The 22,859-nt window shown below is 39.3% G+C and overlaps 1 protein-coding gene across 1 annotated transcript in view; it reads right to left on the bottom strand.

The window, feature by feature from the left end:
• Nucleotides 1–6,099: 6,099 nt before the first annotated feature.
• The window catches only part of LOC139765807 (probable glutamate receptor), an 88,903-nt gene continuing 72,143 nt past the window's right edge, over nucleotides 6,100–22,859 (bottom strand). The window contains exons 9-10 of the mRNA XM_071693599.1: nucleotides 13,099–13,259; nucleotides 6,100–6,167 (exon numbers count right to left, since the gene is read on the bottom strand). Of these exons, the coding sequence (XP_071549700.1) occupies nucleotides 6,100–6,167; nucleotides 13,099–13,259 (229 nt within the window). The remainder of the gene's footprint in view (nucleotides 6,168–13,098; nucleotides 13,260–22,859) is intronic.

The following is a 22,859-nucleotide window of genomic DNA, read 5'->3' as shown; positions in this document are numbered from 1 at the left end:
TCACATCACCGCTACTTGTTATCACCTCCCCATTTGCGCCCTTCACTGAAGTTCCCATTTGCTCCCTTGTCTTACGCACCCTATTTACCTCCTTCCAGAACATCTTTTTATTCTCCCTAAAATTTACTGATAGTCTCTCACCCCAACTCTCATTTGCCCTTTTTTTCACCTCTTGCACCTTTCTCTTGACCTCCTGTCTCTTTCTTTTATACTTCTCCCACTCAATTGCATTTTTTTTTCCCTGCAAAAATCGTCCAAATGCCTCTCTCTTCTCTTTCACTAATACTCTTACTTCTTCATCCCACCACTCACTACCCTTTCTAAACAGCCCACCTCCCACTCTTCTCATGCCACAAGCATCTTTTGCGCAATCCATCACTGATTCCCTAAATACATCCCATTCCTCCCCCACTCCCCTTACTTCCATTGTTCTCACCTTTTTCCATTCTGTACACAGTCTCTCCTGGTACTTCCCCACACAGGTCTCCTTCCCAAGCTCACTTACTCTCACCACCTTCTTCACCCCAACATTCACTCCTCTTTTCTGAAAACCCATACTAATCTTCACCTTAGCCTCCACAAGATAATGATCAGACATCCCTCCAGTTGCACCTCTCAGCACATTAACATCCAAAAGTCTCTCTTTCGCGCGCCTGTCAATTAACACGTAATCCAATAACGCTCTCTGGCCATCTCTCCTACTTACATAAGTATACTTATGTATATCTCGCTTTTTAAACTAGGTATTCCCAATCATCAGTCCTTTTTCAGCACATAAATCTACAAGCTCTTCACCATATATATATATATATATATATATATATATATATATATATATATATATATATATATATATATATATATATATATATACTTCCCACGTATTCCCTGCGTGTCGTAGAAGGCGACTAAAAGGGGAGGGAGCGGGGGGCTGGAAATCCTCCCCTCTCACTTTTTTTTTTTTTTTTTTTTCCAAAAGAGGGAACAGAGAAGGGGCCCAGGTGAGGATATTCCCTCAAGGGCCCAGTCCTCTGTTCTCAACGCTACCTCGCTAATGCGGGAGATGGCGAATAGTATGAAAGAAAGAAAGAATATATATATATATATATATATATATATATATATATATATATATATATATATATATTTATTTATTTATTTTGCTTTGTCGCTGTTTCCCGCGTTTGCGAGGTAGCGCAAAGAAACAGACGCAAGAAATGGCCCAACCCACCCCCATACACACACATATACATACACGTCCACACCCGCAAATATACATGCCTATACATCTCAATGTACACATATATATACACAAACAGACATATACATATATACACATGTACATACTTCATACGTTCTGCCTTTATTTATTCTCATCGCCACCTCGCCACACATAGAATAAAATCCCCCTCCCCCATCCTGTGTGCGAGGTAGCGCTAGGAAAAGACAACAAAGGCCACATTCGTTCACTCTCAGTTTCTAGCTGTCATGTAATAGTGCCCGAAATCACAGCTCCCTTTCCACATCCAGGCCCGACAGAACATTCCATGGTTCACCCCAGACGCTTCAAATGCCCTGATTCAATCCATTGACAGCGCGTAGACCCCGGTATACGACATCGATCCAATTCACTCTCTTCCTTGCCCGCCTTTCACCCTCCTGCGTGTTCAGGCCCCGATCACTCAAAATCTTTTTCACTCCATCTTTCCACCTCCAATTTGGTCTCCCACTTCTCCTCGTTCCCTCCACCTCCGACACATATATCCTCTTGGTCAATCTTTCCTCACTCATTCTCTCCATATGCCCAAACCATTTCAAAACACCCTCTTCTGCTCTCTCAACCACGCTCTTTCTATTTCCACACATCTCTCTTACCCTTACATCACTTACTCGATCAAACCACCTCACACCATATATTGTCCTCAAACATCTCATTTCCAGCACATCCACCCTCCTGCGCACAACTCTATCCATAGGAACCACTATTCCTTCAAACATACCCAATTTTGCTTTCCGGGATAATGTTCTCGACTTCCAAACATTCTTCAAGGCTCCCAGAATTCTCGCACCCTCCCCCACCCTATCATTCACTTCCGCTTTCATGGTTCCATCCACTGCCAGAGCCACTCCCAGATATCTAAAACACTTTACTTCCTCCAGTTTTTCTCCATTCCAACTTACCTCCCAATTGACTTGACCCTCATCCCTACTGTAACTAATAACCTTGCTCTTATTCATATTTTCTCTCAAATTTTTTCTTTCACACCCTTTACCAAACTCAGTCACCAGCTTCTGCAGTTTCTCACATGAATCAACCACCAGCGATGTATCATCAGCGAACAACAACTGACTCACTTCCCAAGCTCTCTCATCCCCAACAGACTCCATACTTGCCCCTCTTTCCAAAACTCTTGCATTCACCTCCCTAACAACCCCATCCATAAACTAATTAAACAACCATGGAGACATCACATATCCCTGGAGCAAACCTACATTCACTGAGAACCAATCACTTTCCTCTCTTCCTACACGTACACATGCCTTACATCCACGATAAAAACTTTTCCTGCTTCTAACAACTTGCCTCCCACACCATATATTCTTAATACCTTCCACAGAGCATCTCTATCAACTCTATCATCTGCCTTTTCCAGATCCATAAATGCTACATACAAATCCATTTGCTTTTCTAAGTATTTCTCACATATATTCTTCAAAGGAAACACCTTATCCACACATCCTCAACCACTTCTGAACCACACTGCTCTTCCCCAACCTGATTCTCTGTACATGCCTTCACCCTCTCAATCAATACCCTCCCACATAATTTACCATGAATGTTCAACAAACTTATCCCTCTGTAATTTGAGCACTCACTCTTATCCCCTTTGCCTTTATACAAAGGCACTATGCAAGCATTCCGACAATCCTCAGGCACCTCACCATGTAACATACATACTTTGAATAACCTTACCAACCAGTCAACAGTACAGTCACCCCACTGCAATACCAACCAAACCTTCTGAATTGCCGGCTTTCATCTTCCGCAAAGCTTTTACTACCTCTTCTCTGTTTACCAAATCATTTCCTTTAACACTCTCACTTTGCACACCATCTCGACCAAAACACCCTATATCTGCTACTCATCAAACACATTCAACAAACCTTCAAAATACTCACTACATCTCTCTCACATCACCACTACTTGTTTTCACGTCCCAATTAGCCCCCTTCATTGAAGTTTTTCACCTCTTGCACCTTTCTCTTGTTTGAAGGAGTAGTAGTTCCAACAATGTTGTATGGCTGCAAGGCGTGGGCTATGGATTGAGTTATTGCGCAGGAAGGTAGATGTGCTGGAAATGAGATGTTTGAGGACAATATGTGGTGTGAGGTGGTTTGATCGAGTAAGTAATGTAAGGGTAAGAGACATGTGTGGAAACAAAAAAATTGTGGTTGAGAGAGCAGAAGAGGGTGTTTTGAAATGGTTTGTTCACATGGAGAGAATGAGTGAGAAAGATTGACCAAGAGGATATATGTGTCAGAGGTGGAGGGAACGAGAAGTGGGAGACCAAATTGGAGGTGGAAAGATGGAGTGAAAAAGATTTTGAGGGATCGGGTCCTGAACATGCAGGAGGGTGTAAGGCGTGCAAGGAATAGAGTGAATTGGAGCGATGTGGTATACCGGGGTCGACGTGCTGTTAATGGATTGAACCAGGGCATATGAAGCGTCTGGGGTAAACCATGGAAAGTTCTGTGGGGCCTCGATGTGGAAAGGGAGCTGTGGTTTCGTTGCATTATTACATGACAGCTAGAGACTGAGTGTGAACGAACGGGGCCTTTGTTGTCTTTTCCTAGCGCTACCTCGCACACAAGAGGGGGGCGGGGGCTGTTATTCCATGTGTTGCTAGGTGGCGATGGGAATAGATAAGGGCAGACAGTATGAATTATGTACATGTGTACATATGTATATGTCTGTGTGTGTATATATATGTATTCATTGGGACGTATAGGTATGTATATTTGCGTGTGTGGACGTGTATGTATATACATGTGTATGTGGGTGGGTTGGGCCATTCTTTCGTCTGTTTTTTTGTGTTACCTGGCTAACGCGGGAGACAGCGACAAAGCAAAATAAATGATATATATATATATATATATATATATATATATATATATATATATATATATATATATATATATATATATATATATATATATATATATATATATATATATATATATGTATTCCCTGGGGATAGGGGAGAAAGAATACTTCCCATGTATTCCCTACGTGTCGTAGAAGGCGACTAAAAGGGAAAGGAGCGGGGGGCTGGAAATCCTCCCCTCTCGTTTTTTTCTTTTAATTCTCCAAAAGAAGGAACGGAGAAGAGGTCCAGGTGAGGATATTCCCTCAAAGGCCCAGTCCTCGGTTCTTAACGCTACCTCGCTATCGCGGGAAATGGCGAATAGTATGAAAAAAAAAAAAATATATATATATATATATATATATATATATATATATATATATATATATATATATATATATATTTATATTTTTTATTATTATACTTTGTCGCTGTCTCCCGCGTTTGCGAGGAAGCGCAAGGAAACAGACGAAAGAAATGGCCCAACCCACCCCATACACATGTATATACATACGTCCACACACGCAAATATACATACCTACACAGCTTTCCATGGCTTACCCCAGACGCTTCACATGCCTTGATTCAATCCACTGACAGCACGTCAACCCCGGTTTACCACATCGCTCCAATTCACTCTATTCCTTGCCCTCCTTTCACCCTCCTGCATGTTCAGGCCCCGATCACACAAAATCTTTTTCACTCCATCTTTCCACCTCCAATTTGGTCTCCCTCTTCTCCTTGTTCCCTCCACCCCCGACACATATATCCTCTTGGTCAATCTTTCCTCACTCATCCTCTCCATGTGCCCAAACCACTTCAAAACACCCTCTTCTGCTCTCTCAACCACGCTCTTTTTATTTCCACACATCTCTCTTACCCTTACGTTACTCACTCCATCAAACCACCTCACACCACACATTGTCCTCAAACATCTCATTTCCAGCACATCCATCCTCCTGCGCACAACTCTATCCATAGCCCACGCCTCGCAACCATACAACATTGTTGGAACCACTATTCTTTCAAACATACCCATTTTTGCTTTCCGAGATAATGTTCTCGACTTCCACACATTCTTCAAGGCCCCCAGAATTTTCACCCCCTCCCCCACCCTATGATCCACTTCCGCTTCCATGGTTCCATCCGCTGCCAGATCCACTCCCAGATATCTAAAACACTTCACTTCCTCCAGTTTTTCTCCATTCAAACTCACCTCCCAATTGACTTGACCCTAAACCCTACTGTACCTAATAACCTTGCTCTTATTCACATTTACTCTTAACTTTCTTCTTCCACACACTTTACCAAACTCAGTCACCAGCTTCTGCAGTTTCTCACATGAATCAGCCACCAGCGCTGTATCATCAGCGAACAACAACTGACTCACTTCCCAAGTTCTCTCATCCCCAACAGACTTCATACTTGCCCCTCTTTCCAAAACTCTTGCATTTACCTCCCTAACAACCCCATCCATAAACAAATTAAACAACCATGGAGACATCACACACCCCTGCCGCAAACCTACATTCATATATATATATATATATATATATATATATATATATATATATATATATATATATATATATATATATATATATATATATATATATATATATATATATATATATATATATATATATATATATATATATATATATATATATATATATATATATATATATATATATATATATATATATATATATATATATATATATATATATATATATATATATATATATGTATATATATATATATATATATATATATATATATATATATATATATACATATATATATATATATATATATATATATATATATATATATATATATATATATATATATATATATATATATATATATGTATATATATATATATATATATATATATATATATAAGAGAGAGAGAGAGAGAGAGAGATGCAGTGAAAAAGATTTGACTATTCTAGTTACCTGTAGACATCCAGGACAACAGAAGCTCAACTAGGAAGATCAGTAAGCCTGCTACCATTCCTGGAAGACAAGGCATACGTAAGGTAATTTTTTGTTTGAGGAAAACTAAATTTATTATCACTGACAATGATATTATTCCACATGTTGTGATCATCACTCATGCTAATGTTATGACTATTCTTCCCTACTCTATCTAGTTCATTCAGCACTTTATCTTTTCGAAGTAGCATATCACTATTTTACTATCAGTTTTCATTTTCATTATGCAAAACCTTCTTTTACTACTACTACAATTACTTTCGTTGGTTGTCATTCCTCCCAGCTGTCAGACGTGCCTATATATACATATATATATATATATATATATGTATATATATATATATATATATATATATATATATATATATATATATATATATATATATATATATATATATATATATATATATATATATATATATGTATAGGTATGTGTGATGTCTCCATGGTTGTTTAATTTGTTTATGGATGGGGTTGTTTGGGAGGTGAATGCAAGAGTTTTAGAAAGAGGGGCAAGCAGGAAGTCTGTTGTGGATGAGGGAGCTTGGGAAGTGAGTCAGTTGTTGTTCGCTGATGATACAGCGCTAGTGACTGATTCATGTGAGAAACTGCAGAAGCTGGTGACTGAGTTTGGTAAAGTGTGTGAAAGAAGAAAGTTAAGAGTAAATGTGAATAAGAGCAAGGTTATTAGGTACAGTAGGGTTGAGGGTCAAGTCAATAGGGAGGTAAGTTTGAATGAAGAAAAAATGGAGGAAGTAAAGTGTTTTAGATATCTGGGAGTGGATCTGGCAGCGAATGGAACCATGGAAGCGGAAGTGAATCACAGGGTGGGGGAGGGGGCGAAAATCCTGGGAGCCTTGAAGAATGTGTGGAAGTCGAGAACATTATCTCGGAAAGCAAAAATGGGTATGTTTGAAGGAATAGTGGTTCCAACAATGTTGTATGGTTGCGAGGCGTGGGCTATAGATAGAGTTGTGCGCAGGAGGGTGGATGTGCTGGACTTGAGATGTTTGAGGACAATGTGTGGTGTGAGGTGGTTTGATCGAGTAAGTAATGTAAGGGTAAGAGAGATGTGTGGAAATAAAAAGAGCGTGGTTGAGAGAGCAGAGGAGGGTGTTTTGAAATGGTTTGGGCACATGGAGAGAATGAGTGAGGAAAGATTGACCAAGAGGATATATGTGTCGGAGGTGGAGGGAACGAAGAGAAGTGGGAGACCAAATTAGAGGTGGAAAGATGGAGTGAAAAAGATTTTATGTGATCGGGGCCTGAACATGCAGGAGGGTGAAAGGAGGGCAAGGAATAGAGTGAATTGGATCGATGTGGTATACCGGGGTTGACGTGCTGTCAGAGGATTGAATCAGGGCATGTGAAGCGTCTGGGGTAAACCATGGAAAGTTGTGTGGGGCCTGGATGTGGAAAGGGAGCTGTGGTTTCGAGCATTATTGCATGACAGCTAGAGACTGAGTGTGAACGAATGGGGCCTTTGTTTTCTTTTCCTAGAGCTACCCCGCACACATGAGGGGGGAGGGGATGGTAATTCCATGTGTGGCGAGGTTGCGATGGGAATGAATAAAGGCAGACAGTGTGAATTGTGTGCATGGTATATATGTATGTGTCTCAGTGTGTATATATATGTGTACATTGATATGTATATGTATGTATATTTGCGTGTGTGGACGTGTATGTATATATATTGTGTATGTATATACATACGTGTATGTATATACGTTGTTGGGCCATTTCTTTCGTCTGTTTCCTTGCGCTACCTCGCAAACGAGGGAGACAGCGACAAAGCAAAATAAAGAAAATAATAATGAATATATATATATATATATATATATATATATATATATATATATATATATATAGATATATATATATATATATATATATATATATATATATATATTTGTAGCACGCTAATCTAGACCTGATATGATATCCCTTTGTTGTGATTTTTCAGTGCTTTATCACTGGATTTTATGGAGATTTTAAGTGTTTAGATATTTGTGTATCATATTGCAGTGCTGATAATTGCTATGAATCTTGATGTAAAAGGAAGATAAAGATATTCAAACGCGTATGTTTAAGAAACATTGCGAGGATTTTCAGGGAACTTGGAAGTCTCTATGGCGTAACGTACACGGTAGTACTTTGTCTCTGATGTTATCACTCCATCTTTTGAAACTGAACTTTCCACCCTTTTTTTTTAAGATTTTAGTGTATTACCTTTTCATATTGAAAAGTGCTGTGTATTGTGACGTGAAAAATAGAAAAAGAAAGTATACATCTTTAGGCCACTTGAGCTGAGAGAACACGACACCGTAGAGGAAACACGGGATCCTGAAGCATAAGGAGCTTGGTCTGTGTTCATAAAGTCGAGGGTTCAGTGACCATATTTCAAAACTTTTACTAATCCTTATTTTAGTTTTCACAGAACGTTTGTTTACTGTTTCAGTAGTCCAGCAGTTCAATAAAGTTTTGAGTGTAGTGGAAGGTTTGGCTTTAATTTTACAATAATCTTGTGATGCCTTTTATTTGCAGGTTCTTCGTGGAATGACGGACCTAGTGGAAAAGCTGGCTGTATCTGTTGATACAACAACCTTTATAACCTCCAGGGTAGATATCTCTCAGGTATGTGCATCAGTGAGTGAGCCAGAACATCATGAAGCAGCTCTGTGGATGTTGAGACACCCTACAGTAATCCTTCTTCTGTCACCTAGGAAAGCCGATCCCTCCAGGAAGTGAGACGAAGTGCGTGAATCCACAGACATTGATCTTTGTTACCAATATTTACAAAAGAAGTGGTTTCAGGCCCTGGGTAATGATGAGGACCGCGAGTACGAAGTGAGGCTCATCGGCGAAGGAAATCTTTCCTAGGAACCTTTCACGTCGCAAAAGTTATTTTCCTCAGGGTTTGGGGTAGATAACGTGGCCAAAGCTGTAGAGGAGGTTTGTGGTGGCACTAATGATGATGCATTTGTTATTTGTCATGTAGGTACTTAAAATGTACTGACGAAAAGATCGGAGGAGCTGTTAGGGAAATACCTTAAACTTATTCGACGTTTTCGAGGTAAGATTTACATTATAGAATATTCTGTTCATCAAATAATAGATTGATGAACCTCTATTTCAGGAAGGAGCTGAGTACATACACTTGTGGCAAGCATTTCTACACGCGGTCTGAGATGTTTATGAAGGACCCATTACACCTGAATTGAAAGGGAGCTTCGCGCTTTGGTAGGCTCCTTAGTGAGTCAACATGTGCGTTTTGGTAAAAAAATAACGCAGCCCCTATAGAGCACTCATTCCCCTTCATAAGTGCCCTTCGAAATAGGCCTCAATACTATTCAAATATAATTTCATGTTAATGCTGGCAGTATATGCAAAAGAGAAAAAAAAAAGGTCAAAAGACAGGAGCACTAGAAGGATATTATGATGTGCGTGCTATTTCCGAATCTTGGTTAGATGTTGATAAACAGAGATTTCATTTCCGAATATGTAATTCCAGGTTTTACTTTGTTTAATAGAGGAATGATATAGTATATGGTTGTGTCATGGCTCTTTGTTAACACTCATTTTAATCCCGTACTGCAAATGTTGTCGCCGTTGACAATGCCAACTTCATTTTTATAGATATCAAAACGTAAACTCGTAAGGAAGGAAAACAATGACTTATTTATTGGCCCTCTGCACATATATCACGAATAAGTGAGAAAATTTTTAAGCAGTTTGTAGAAGTGTGCAATGCACAGGATTGTATCATAGGAGATTTTAACATACAGGTATCTTGTTAGCTCCGGGTACGATTCTACCTAAATCTACTTGATAGCGCCCTAATCCAATTAGTCAAGAGACTTGTTTGCGACGAGAAAATATGAGATTTAGTTCCGACTATAAATGAAGCTCTCTTTTACAATGCTGAAGGGGGACAAAAAACTTGGTACAATTGGCAAAACGGCAGTCACGTAAAATACCCACTTTCAAACCTGCAAATTTTAGATATCTTCGCATTCCTTTTGACAGGCAGTTCTGATATGATATGGTCAATGAGAACGACATGAACATGACTTGCAAGAGCTTCAGTAAGTTTTGTTTTCGCAGAACTTTCAGAGCAGTAGAAGAAAGGTATGTGTCAATGCTTAGTAGATGGTCTATTTCTATAACAAAGCCAAGGTGGAGGAGAGGTGAAATGAAGAAGTACCTTCTGTCGAAGGATGTAGTTCAAAAGAAACTCATCGAATTTACAAAAAAAATATGACTAAGTCATGGGAAAGTAAGATTGCTTGAACAACCTAAGTAATTGTCAGTATGAAGTTCCCAATGTAAAAAATAGCAAAGAAACCCTAAGGAGGTTTTTAGTTATGTAAGAAGGAAGAGAATCATTACCGAGTCAATTGGTACATCAGTTTTGGAAAGCGGTGATATGGTTGAACGGAAGGAAGCTATGGCGAAATTCTGAAATTACTTTTTGCCTCTGTATTACGACCGAAGATATAACTCGTCCTAAATCCAACTTCAGCAATAAACAAAATGAAAATGAACAAAACGACAAGCCCTGGAAAGCTATATCCGAGGACAATGAAATAAGTGAAAAATGAGATAGTTGATCCCTTGACTGCTCATTTCAATAAGTCACTTATGGGATAAGTTCCCGGTGTACGGAAATTTGCCAGTGCGACACCGACGTTCAAGAAAGATAATAATTCACTGCCTATAATTCTCGTTTGTTGTAGGAACGCTTAAACTAGACAAAATGTAAACTATTTAAAGGATCACTGCTTCATAAACGATTATCAGCATGGCTTTCATCACTTATGTGTGACAAATCGTCTTTACCTTTTTCTTTATGATAGAATTAGCATGTATGATGAAAATAAAGCAGTTGATGTCATCTATCAAGGTTTTTAAAAAGTATTCAATAAGGTTCCGTGTTAAAGGTACCAGCAAAATTGCCTCATTGTACTGATGGGGTCGTTCTTCCATGGATAGGAAATGGTTAACTGGCCGTAAAGTGTTGTGATCAATGCCAAGCCTCGAAATGATTAAACTTAAGAAGTGGTATACCACAAGAAATGGTCTTGGGACCATTTCCCTTTCTCATATATATTGATGATGTTTTTAGATATCAATATAGGGAGATGATTTCAAGCTGGGAAATAAATCTAGAAATCAACTTGAACGTCTGCAGCTTCAAAGTGACATATATACAAACTGATGGACTGGGCCAAAAAGTGGCAAATGAAGTCATTATCGAAAAGTGCAAAGTTTTACATATTGATAGTACAAACGAAAAGGTAAGCTACAGAATGAATTCAGTCGAACTGCAATAAATGAATGAGGATAAAGACTTGGGCATAATAATCTACGGTGACCTAAAACCAAGTAAGTAGTGAATGGAAGCAGCGAAAAGAGCAGACAAAAGCTGGCTTCATTGGTTCGTCCCCATCTAGAATATTATGCTCAGTTTTGGTTACCCTAGCTGAAGGAAGACACCGAGAGAATGTATAGGGTATGACGTCGAGGTACCAAAATGATTCCCAGGATAGTTAAAGGCTTTGATAATCTTCATTCAACAAACGATTTTACTCGTAATAATGGATACAAAGTCATGGGTATAGTACGTTTTCTTCATATGGAAAGTTTTACCAGTTCGAGTGGTAGAAAGTGCTATAGATACGTTTTGATAACAAATATGATTAATATTTCGCTCCTTAGTCACAGTGACAGTTTGCTGGTTATTCTCCTTTCAATATCAGTATATCAGACAAATTTTACCACAGTAATCTATGAGTTTCTAATATATCCCATTATCACTGGCAGCCTTGAAGGGACCCAGTGGCCTATTACTGTTCGAATTCCTTTATATATTAATACTACTGCTGCTGCTACTACTACTACTACTACTACTACTACTACTACTACTACTACTACTACTACTACTACTACTACTACTACTACTACTACTATTGTTGTCCTTACTCCTACGAATACTACTGCTAACACTACTGACAATATTAATATTACTACTAAGACTACTATTGCCACTAATACTAGTACGAGTACTACTACAACAACTTCTATTATTACCATTATTACCAGTGCTACCATTACTACGACTACTACTACCTACTACTACTACTTTAGATTAAACTACCATCTCTACCCTTGCTATTGAAAACACTACTAGCTACATCCTTACCATTTGTACCGAAATTGATTACATTCCAGACACTACAAGCAATCTTACTTTTGATATCAGTACTACTATATCTACAAGACAAACAACCACATTTTGAAAGCGCACTCTTACTAGAGTTGCTGATATCTTTACTGCTCGTACTATAGATTCTACCTCCATAACTACCACTCTTATCAATACGATCACTTGACTGTTGATACCAATATCAATATTAATACTCGCATTATTGCTACTAATACTACTACCATTATCAATACAGTAACAACTACTGGCATAACTACTTTCGCTGATACAGCTGTTAGTATTCTTAATATCATGACCAATGGTGCTGCTGTTACTGCTACTGTCAATTTACTGTCATGAATATTGTCACTTCGGTAATCATTACGTCAGCAGTCGCCAATGTCTGCGTTATCAATACAACTCCAAGTTATACTTGCAGTGACAATGGGTTTGGTCTTAGAATTACATCGATCACCTCAAGCTGTTCAAGTTTTGTCATTTGTCGTTACATCTTGACATTCATTGCCGTAATGACCCTTGAAGCCGCTTAACGTAAAGCCACGGTGCGCCACTCTTGGCAGAACTAATGAACTAACTGGAATAATAGTGATCTGTATATGTCATATATCTAACCACTGAATCTGAAAACATATTTGAAATTTTGATCATAACAAAAATTTGCTGCTCCTGTACAAGGAAAGTAAGCGTGACCCAGGAAGTCTGACATAAGACGCCGACTGTGCCTACCTCCTGCCAGCACCAGGAGTGGACCAGTCAAGGCCTCAGTGTTGAGAGGCGAGATGCCCTCCCTGCGGTCAGAGCTGGGAGGACGGAGACACTGGCTGGTGTTTGTGATTTGTGCCCTGATCCACTTGTCCAAAATGCCTGACTCTTTGACGATGCGGATGCTGGAAGATAATGGAGAGCACTGAGAGGTTAAAGTATCCACCGATATGGGAAGACAAGACAAAATGTTTTCAGAGGAAATCAAATTCTGTCTAATTTCGAGTGTTGGAACGGTGACTCTTTGGACTCGTCCTCTGATGATCATCATGAGTTTGTGGAAGATCATGATAATGATAATTCTTGTTCTTCCCTTAAAGAATCAATGAGTCATATTTCAATATCAAAATCAAGTGTTCGTCAAAAAAATTATTCATGACATAACAAGAATGGACACAAAATGTATGCACCGTACTTTCTATTGAATACAGAATATAATTTGGAAGTAGCGTTCAAAAGCGGAAATTAATGAGAAAAAAAAATATACATATATATATATATATATATATATATATATATATATATATATATATATATATATATATATATATATATATATATATATATATATATATATATATATGCTAGAGACTAAGTATGAACGAAGGTGGCCCTTTTTTTTTTTGTTTGTTTTCCTGGTGCTACCTCGCTGAAGCGGGGGGTGTGATGCTATTTACTGTGTGGCGGTGTAGCGAGAGGAATGGATGAAGGCAAGCAAGCATGAATATGTACAGGTATATGTATGTATATGTCTATGTATGTATATGTGCGTGTATGGACGTTTATATATATATATATATATATATATATATATATATATATATATATATATATATATATATATATATATATATATATATATATATATATATATATATATATATATATGTATATATATATATATATGTGTATATATATATATATATATATATATATATATATATATATATATATATATATATATATATATATATATATATATATATATATATATATATATAATGTTATCCCTGGGGATAGGGGAGAAAGAATACTTCCCACGTATTCCCTGCGTGTCGTAGAAGGCGACTAAAAGGGAAGGGAGCGGGGGGCTGGAAATCCTCCCCTCTCAATTTTTTTTAATTTTCCAAAAGAAGGAACAGAGAAGGGGGCCAAGTGAGGATATTCCCTCAATGGCCCAGTTCTCTGTTCTTAACGCTACCTCGCTGACGCGGGAAATGGCGAATAGTTTGAAAAAAAAAAAAAAAAAATATATATATATATATATATATATATATATATATATATATATATATATATATATATATATATATATATATATAGGGGATAGGGGATTAAGAATACTTCCCACGTATTCCCTGCGTGTCGTAGAAGGCGACTAAAAGGGGAGGGAGCGTGGGGCTGGAAATCCTCCCCTCTCGGATTTTTTTAAATTTTCCAAAAGAAGGAACAGAGAATTGGGCAAGGTGAGGGTATTCCCTCAAAGGCCCAGTCCTCTGGTCTTAACGCTACCTCGCTAATGCGGAAAATCGCTACCTCGCCACACATGGAATAACAACCCCCTCCCCCTTCAAGTGTGCGAGTTAGCGCTAGGAAAAGACAACAAAGGTCACATGCGTTCACATTCAGTCCCTAGCTGTCATGTAATAATGCACCGAAACCACAGCTCCCTTTCCACATCCAGCCCCCAGAGAACTTTCCATAGTTTACCCCAGACGCTTTACATGCCCTGGTTCAATCCATTGACACCACGTCGACCCCGGTATACCACATCGTTCCAATTCACTCTATTCCTTGCACGCTTTCCACCCTCCTGCATGTTCAGGACCCTATCACTCAAAATCTTTTTCACTCCAGCTTTCCACCTCCAATTTGGTCTCCCACTTCTCCTCTTACCCTCCATCTCTTACACATATATCCTCTTGGTCAATCTTTCCTCACTCATTCTCTCCATGTGACCAAACCATTTCAAAACACCCTCTTCTGCTCTCTCAAAAACACTCTTTTTATTTCCACCAAATATTGTCCTGAAACATCTCATTTCCAGCACATCCACCCTCCTGCGCATAAGTCTATCCATAGCCCAAGCCTCGCAACCATACACCATTCTTGGAACAACTATTCCTTCAAACAAACCCATTTTTGCTTTCCGAGATAATGTTCTCGAGCTTCCACACATTCTTCAAGGACCCTAGAATTTTCACCCCCTCCCCCACCCTATGATTCACTTCCGCTTCCATGGTTCAATCCGCTGCTAAATCCACTCCCAGATATCTAAAACACTTTACTTCCTCCAGTTTTTCTCCTTTCAAACTTACCTCCCAGTTGACTTGACCCTCAACCCTACTGTACCTAATAACCTTCCTCTTATTCACATTTACTCTCAACTTTCCTCTTTGACACACTTTGTCAAACTCAGTCACCAGCTTCTGCAGTTTCTCACATGAATCAGCCACCAGCGCTGTATCATCAGCGAACAACAACTGACTCACTTCCCAAGCTCTCTCATCCACAACAGACTGCATACTTGCCCCCCCCCCTTCCAAAACTCTTGCATTCACCTACCGAACAACCCCATCCATAAACAAATTAAACAACCATGGAGACATCACACACCCCTGCCGCAAACCTACATTCACTGAAAACTAATCACTTTCCTGTCTTCCTACACGTACACATAACTTACATCCTCGATAAAAACTTTTCACTGCTTCTATCAACATGCCTCCCACACCACATATTCTTAATACCTTCCACAGAGCATCTCTATCAATTCTATCATATGCATTCTCCAGATCCATAAATGCTACATACAAATCCATTTGCTTTTCTAAGTATTTCTCACATACATTCTTCAAAGCAAACACCTGATCCACACATCATCTTCCACTTCTGAAACCACACTGCTCTTCCCCGATCTGATGCTCTGTACATGCCTTCACCCTCTCGATCAATAGCCTCCCATATAATTTCCCAGGAATACTCAACAAACTTATGCCTCTGTAATTTGAGCACTCAATCTTGTCCCCTTTGCCTTTGTACAATGGCACTATGCAAGCATTCCCCCAGTCCTCAGGCACCTCACCATGAATCATACATACATTAAATAGCCTTACCAATCAGTCAACAGTAGAGTCACCCCCTTTTTTAATAAATTCCACTGCAGTACCATCCAAACCCGTTGCCTTACCGGCTTTCATCTTCCGCAAAGCTTTTACTACCTCTTCTCTGTTTACAAGATCATTTTCCCTAACCCTCTCACTTTGCACAACACCTCGACCAAAACACCTACATCTGCCACTCTATCATCAAACACATTCAACAGACCTTGAAAATACTCACTCCATCTCCCTCTCACATCACCACTACTTGTTTTCACCTCCCCATTTACCCCCTTCACTGAAGTTCCTATTTGCTCCCTTTTCTTACGCACTTTATCTACCTCCTTCGGAAACATTTTTTTTATTCTCCCTAAAACTTAATGATACTCTGTCACCCCAACTCTCATTTGCCCTCTTTTTCACCTCTTGCAGCTTTCTCTTGACCTCCTGCCTCTTTCTTTTATATATCTCCCACTCATTTGCATTATTTCCCTTTAAAAATCGTCCAAATGCCTCTCTCTTCTCTTTCACCAATTATCTTACTTCTTCATCCCACCACTCACCACCCTTTCTAATCACACCACCTCCCACGCTTTTCATGCCACAAGCATCTTTTGTGCAAGCCATCACTGCTTCCCTAAATACATCCCATTCCTCCCCCACTCCCCTTACGTCCTTTGTTCTCACCTTTTTCCATTCTGTACTTAGTCTCTCCTGGTACTTCCTGACACAAGTCTCCTTCCCAAGCTCAGTTACCCTCACCACTCTCTTCACCTCAACATTCTCTCTTCTTTTCTGAAAACCCCTACAAATCTTCACCTTCGCCTCCACAAGATTATGATCAGACATCCCTGCATTTGCACCTCTCAGCACATTAACATCCAAAAGTCTCTCTTTTGCGCGCCTATCAATTAACACGTAATCCAATAACGTTCTCTGGCCATCTCTCCTACTTACATACGTATACTTATGTATATCTCCCTTTTTAAACCAGGTATTCCCAATCACCAGTCCTTTTTCAGCACATAAATCTATAATCTCTTCACCATTTATATTCACAACACCGAACACCCCAATTATTCCCTCAACTGCCGCATTACTCATCTTTGCATTCAAATCACCCATCACTATAACCCGGTCTCGTGCATCAAAACCACTAACACACTCATTCAGCTGCTCCCAAAACACTTGCCTCTCATTATCTTTCTTCTCATGCTCAGGTGCATATGCACCAATGATCACCCATCTTTCTCCATCAACTTACAGTTTTACCCATATCAATCTAGAATTTACTTTCTTACACTCTATCACATCCTTCCACCACTCCTGTTTCAAGAGTAGTGCTACTCCTTCCCTTGCTCTTGTCCTCTCACTAACCCCTGACTTTACTCCCAAGACATTCCTAAGACATATATAAATACATATATATATATATATATATATATATATATATATATATGTTCTTAACGCTACCTCGCTGAGGCGGGAAATGGCGAATAGTATGAAAAAAAAAAAAAAAAATATATATATATATATATATATATATATATATATATATATATATATATATATATATATATATATATATATATATATATATATATATATATATATATATGTTGAATGAGAGTAGGGGTGAGAGAGTATCATTAAATTTTAGGGAGGATAGAAAGATGTTCTGGAAGGAGGTAAATAAAGTGCGTAAGACAAGGGAGGAAATGGGAACTTCAGTGAAGGGTACTAATGGGGAGGTTATAACAAGTAGTGGTGATGTGAGAAGGAGGTGGAGTGAGTATTTTGAAGGTTTGTTGAATGTGTTTGATGATAGAGTGGCAGATATAGGGTGTCTTGGTTGAGGTGGTGTGCAAAGTGAGAGGGTTAGGGAAAATGATTTTATAAACAGAGAAGAGGTAGCAAAATCTTTGCGGAAGATGAAAGCCTACAAGGCAGCAGGTTTGGATGGTATTGCAGTGGAATTATTAAAAAAGGTGGTGACTGTATTGTTGACTGGTTGGTAAGGTTATTTAATGTATGTATGACTCATGGTGAGGTGCCTGAGGATTGGCGGAACGCGTGCATAGTGCCATTGTACAAAGGCAAAGGGGATAAGAGTGAGTGCTCAAATTACAGAGGCATACGTTTGTTGAGTATTCCTGGTAAATTGTATGGGAGGGTATTGACTGAGAGGGTGAAAGCATGTACAGAGCATAATGTTGGGGAAGAGCAGTGTGATTTCAGAAGTGGTAGAGGATGTGTGGATCAGGTGTTTGCTTTGAAGAATGTATGTGAGAAATACTTAGAAAAGCAAATGGATTTGTATGTAGCATTTATGGATCTGAAGAAGGCATATGATAGAGTTGATAGAGATGCGCTGTGGAAGGTATTAAGAATATATGGTGTGGGAGGCAAGTTGTTAGAAGCAGTGAAAAGTTTTTATCGAGGATGTAAGGCATGTGTACGTGTAGGAAGAGAGGAAAGTGATTGGTTCTCAGTGAATGTAGGTTTGCGGCAGGGGTGTTTGATGTCTCCATGGTTGTTTAATTTGTTTATGGATAGGGTTGTTAGGGTGGTGAATGCAAGAGTTTTGGAGAGAGGGGCAAGTATGAAGTCTGATGGGGATGAGAGAGCTTGGGAAGTGAGTCAGTTGTTGTTCGCTGTTGATACAGCGCTGGTGGCTGGTTCATATGGGAAACTGCAGAAGCTGGTGACTGAGTTATTTGGTACAGTAGGGTTATTAGGTACAGTAGGGTTGAGGGTCAAGTCAACTGGGAGGTAAGTTTGAATGGAGAAAAACTGGAGGAAGTAAAGTGTGTTAGATATCTGGGAGTGGATCTGTCAGCGGATGGAACCATGGAAGCGGAAGTGAATCATAGGGTGGGGGAGGGGGCAAAAATCCTGGGAGCATTGAAGAATGTGTGGAAGTCGAGAACATTATCTCGGAAAGCAAAAATGGGTATGTTTGAAGGAATAGTCGTTCCAACAATGTTGTATGGTTGCGAGGCGTGGGCTATGGATGGAGTTGTGCGCAGGAGGGTGCATGCGCTGGAAATGAGATTTTTGAGGACAATGTGTGGTGTGAGGTGGTTTGATCGAGTAAGTTATGTAAGGGTAAGAGAGATGTGTGGCAATAAAAAGAACGTGGTTGAGAGAGCAGAAGAGGGTGTTTTGAAATGGTTTGGGCACATGGAGAGAATGAGTGAGGAAAGATTGACCAAGAGGATATATGTGTCGGAGGTGAAGGAACGAGGAGAAGTGGGAGACTAAATTGGAGGTGGAAAGATGGAGTGAAAAAGATTTTGAGTGATCGGGGCCTGAACATGCAGGAGGGTGAAAGGCGGGCAAGGAATAGAGTGAATTGGATCGATGTGGTATACCGGGGTTGACGTGCTGTCAGTGGATTGAATCAGGGCATGTGAAGCGTTTGGGTAAACCATGGAAAGTTGTGTGGGGCCTGGATGTGGAAAGGGAGCTGTGGTTTCGGGCATCATTGCATGACAGCTGGAGACTGAGTGTGAGCGAATGGTGCCTTTGTTATCTTTTCGTAGCGCTACCTCGCACACATGAAAGGGGAGGGGGATGGTATTCCATGTGTGGCGAGGTGGCGATAGGAATGAATAAAGGCAGACAGTGTGAATTGTGTGCATGGGTATATATGTATGTGTTTGTGTGTGTATATATATGTGTACATTGAGATGCATAGGTACGTATATATGCGTGTGTGGACGTGTGTGTATATACATGTGTATGGGGGTGGGTTGGGCCATTTCTTTCTTCTGTTTCCTTGCGTTACCTCGCAAATGTGGGAGACGGCGACAAAGCAAAATGAATTAATAAATAAATAAATATATAAATAAATAAATATATATATATATATGTATATATATATATATATATATATATATATATATATATATATATATATATATATATATATATATATATATATATATATATATATATATATATATATATATATACATTACCTCCCATTTCACTTGTTCCTCAACCCTACTCTACCTCATAACCTTGCTCTTATTAACATTTACTTTCAGGTTTCTTCTTTAACATACTTTACCAAACTCAGTCACCAGCTTCTGCAGTTTCTCACCCGAATCATCCACCAGCGCTGTATCATCAGCGAACAACAAATATCTTACCTCCCAAGCCCTCTTATCCACAACCGACTGCATGGTTGCCCATGTCTACAAAACTCTTTCATTCACCTCCCTGACAACCTAATCCATAAACAGATCAAACAATCATGGAGCCATCACGCACCCGTGCAGCAAACCAACATTCAATGAGAACCAGTCACTTTCCCTTCTTCCTACTCGTACACATGCCTTACATCCGCGATAAAAACTTTTCACTGCTCCTAACAACTTGCCTCCCACACCATATATTCTTAATACCTTCCACAGAGCATCTCTATCAGCTCTATCATATACCTTCTCCAGATTCAAGAATGTTACATACAAATTCATTTTTTCTTCTAAGTATTTGTCACATGCATTCTTCAAAGGAAACACTTGATCCACACATCCTCTACCACTTCTGAAACCACACTGTTCTTCCCCAGTCTGATGTTCTATTCATGCCTTCACCCTCTCAATCAATAGCCTTCCATACAATTTCCCAGGAATAATCAACAAACTTATACCTCTGTAATTTGAACACTCACCTTTATTCCCTTTGCCTTTGTACAGTGGCACTATGCACGCATTCCACCAATCCTCAGGCACTTCATCATGAGCCATACATACATTGAATATCCTAACCAACCAGTCAACAACACACACACACACACACACATATATGCATATATATATATATATATATATATATATATATATATATATATATATATATATATATATATATATATATATATATATATATATATATATATATATATATATATATATATATATGAAGTAAGATTGCTATTGAAACAGATGAGAGAGGCGTTTGGACGATTTTTGCAGGGAAATAGTGCAAATGACTGGGAGATGTATAAAAGAAAGAGGCAGGAGTTCAAGATAAAGGTGTATTAAGGGGAAAAGAGGGCAAGAGAGAGTTGGGGTGAGAAAGTATGGTAAATCTTAGGGAGAATAAAAAGTTGCTTTAAAAGGAGGTAAATAAAGTGCGTAAGACAAGAGAAGAAATGGGAACATCGGTGAAGAGGCTAATGGGTAGGTAATAACAAGCAGTGGTGAAGTGAGGAGATCGAGTGAGTATTTTGAAATCTTGTTGAATGTGTGTAATGATGGAGTGGTAGATATAGGGTGTTTTGGTCAAGGTTGTGTGCGAAGTGAGGGGGGGTCAGGGAGAATGGTTTGGTAAACAGAGAAGAGGTAGTGAAAGATTTGCGGAAGATAAAATCCGTCGAGGTAGCGAGTTTGGATAGTACTGCAATGGTATTCATTAGAAAAGGGGATGATTGTGTTGTTGACATTTTGGTGAGGATATTCAATGTATGTATGGCTCATGGTGAAGTGCCTGATGATCAGCGGAATGCGTGCATAGTGCCATTGTACAAGGGCAAAGCTGATAAAGGTGAGTGCTCAAATTACAGAATTATATGTTTGTTGAGTATTCCTGGCAAATTGTATGGGAGGGTATTGACTGAGAGGGTGAAAGCATGTACAGAGCATAATATTGGGGAAGAGCAGTGTGATTTCAGAAGTGGTGGAGGATGTGTGGATCAGGTGTTTGCTTTGAAGAATGTATGTGAGAAATACTTAGAAAAGCAAATGGATTTGTATGTAGCATTTATGGATCTGAAGAAGGCATATGATAGAGTTGATAGAGATGCGCTGTGGAAGGTATTAAGAATATATGGTGTGGGAGGCAAGTTGTTAGAAGCAGTGAAAAGTTTTTATCGAGGATGTAAGGCATGTGTACGTGTAGGAAGAGAGGAAAGTGATTGGTTCTCAGTGAATGTAGGTTTGCGGCAGGGGTGTTTGATGTCTCCATGGTTGTTTAATTTGTTTATGGATAGGGTTGTTAGGGTGGTGAATGCAAGAGTTTTGGAGAGAGGGGCAAGTATGAAGTCTGATGGGATGAGAGAGCTTGGGAAGTGAGTCAGTTGTTGTTCGCTGTTGATACAGCGCTGGTGGCTGGTTCATATGGGAAACTGCAGAAGCTGGTGACTGAGTTATTTGGTACAGTAGGGTTATTAGGTACAGTAGGGTTGAGGGTCAAGTCAATTGGGAGGTAAGTTTGAATGGAGAAAAACTGGAGGAAGTAAAGTGTGTTAGATATCTGGAGTGGATCTGTCAGCGGATGGAACCATGGAAGCGGAAGTGAATCATAGGGTGGGGGAGGGGGCAAAAATCCTGGGAGCATTGAAGAATGTGTGGAAGTCGAGAACATTATCTCGGAAAGCAAAAATGGGTATGTTTGAAGGAATAGTCGTTCCAACAATGTTGTATGGTTGCGAGGCGTGGGCTATGGATGGAGTTGTGCGCAGGAGGGTGCATGCGCTGGAAATGAGATTTTTGAGGACAATGTGTGGTGTGAGGTGGTTTGATCGAGTAAGTTATGTAAGGGTAAGAGAGATGTGTGGCAATAAAAAGAACGTGGTTGAGAGAGCAGAAGAGGGTGTTTTGAAATTGTTTGGGC

Source organism: Panulirus ornatus, chromosome 56 (assembly GCF_036320965.1).
Source record: "Panulirus ornatus isolate Po-2019 chromosome 56, ASM3632096v1, whole genome shotgun sequence".
NCBI lineage: Eukaryota > Metazoa > Arthropoda > Malacostraca > Decapoda > Palinuridae > Panulirus > Panulirus ornatus.
This window is presented reverse-complemented; position numbering and strand designations above follow the sequence as displayed.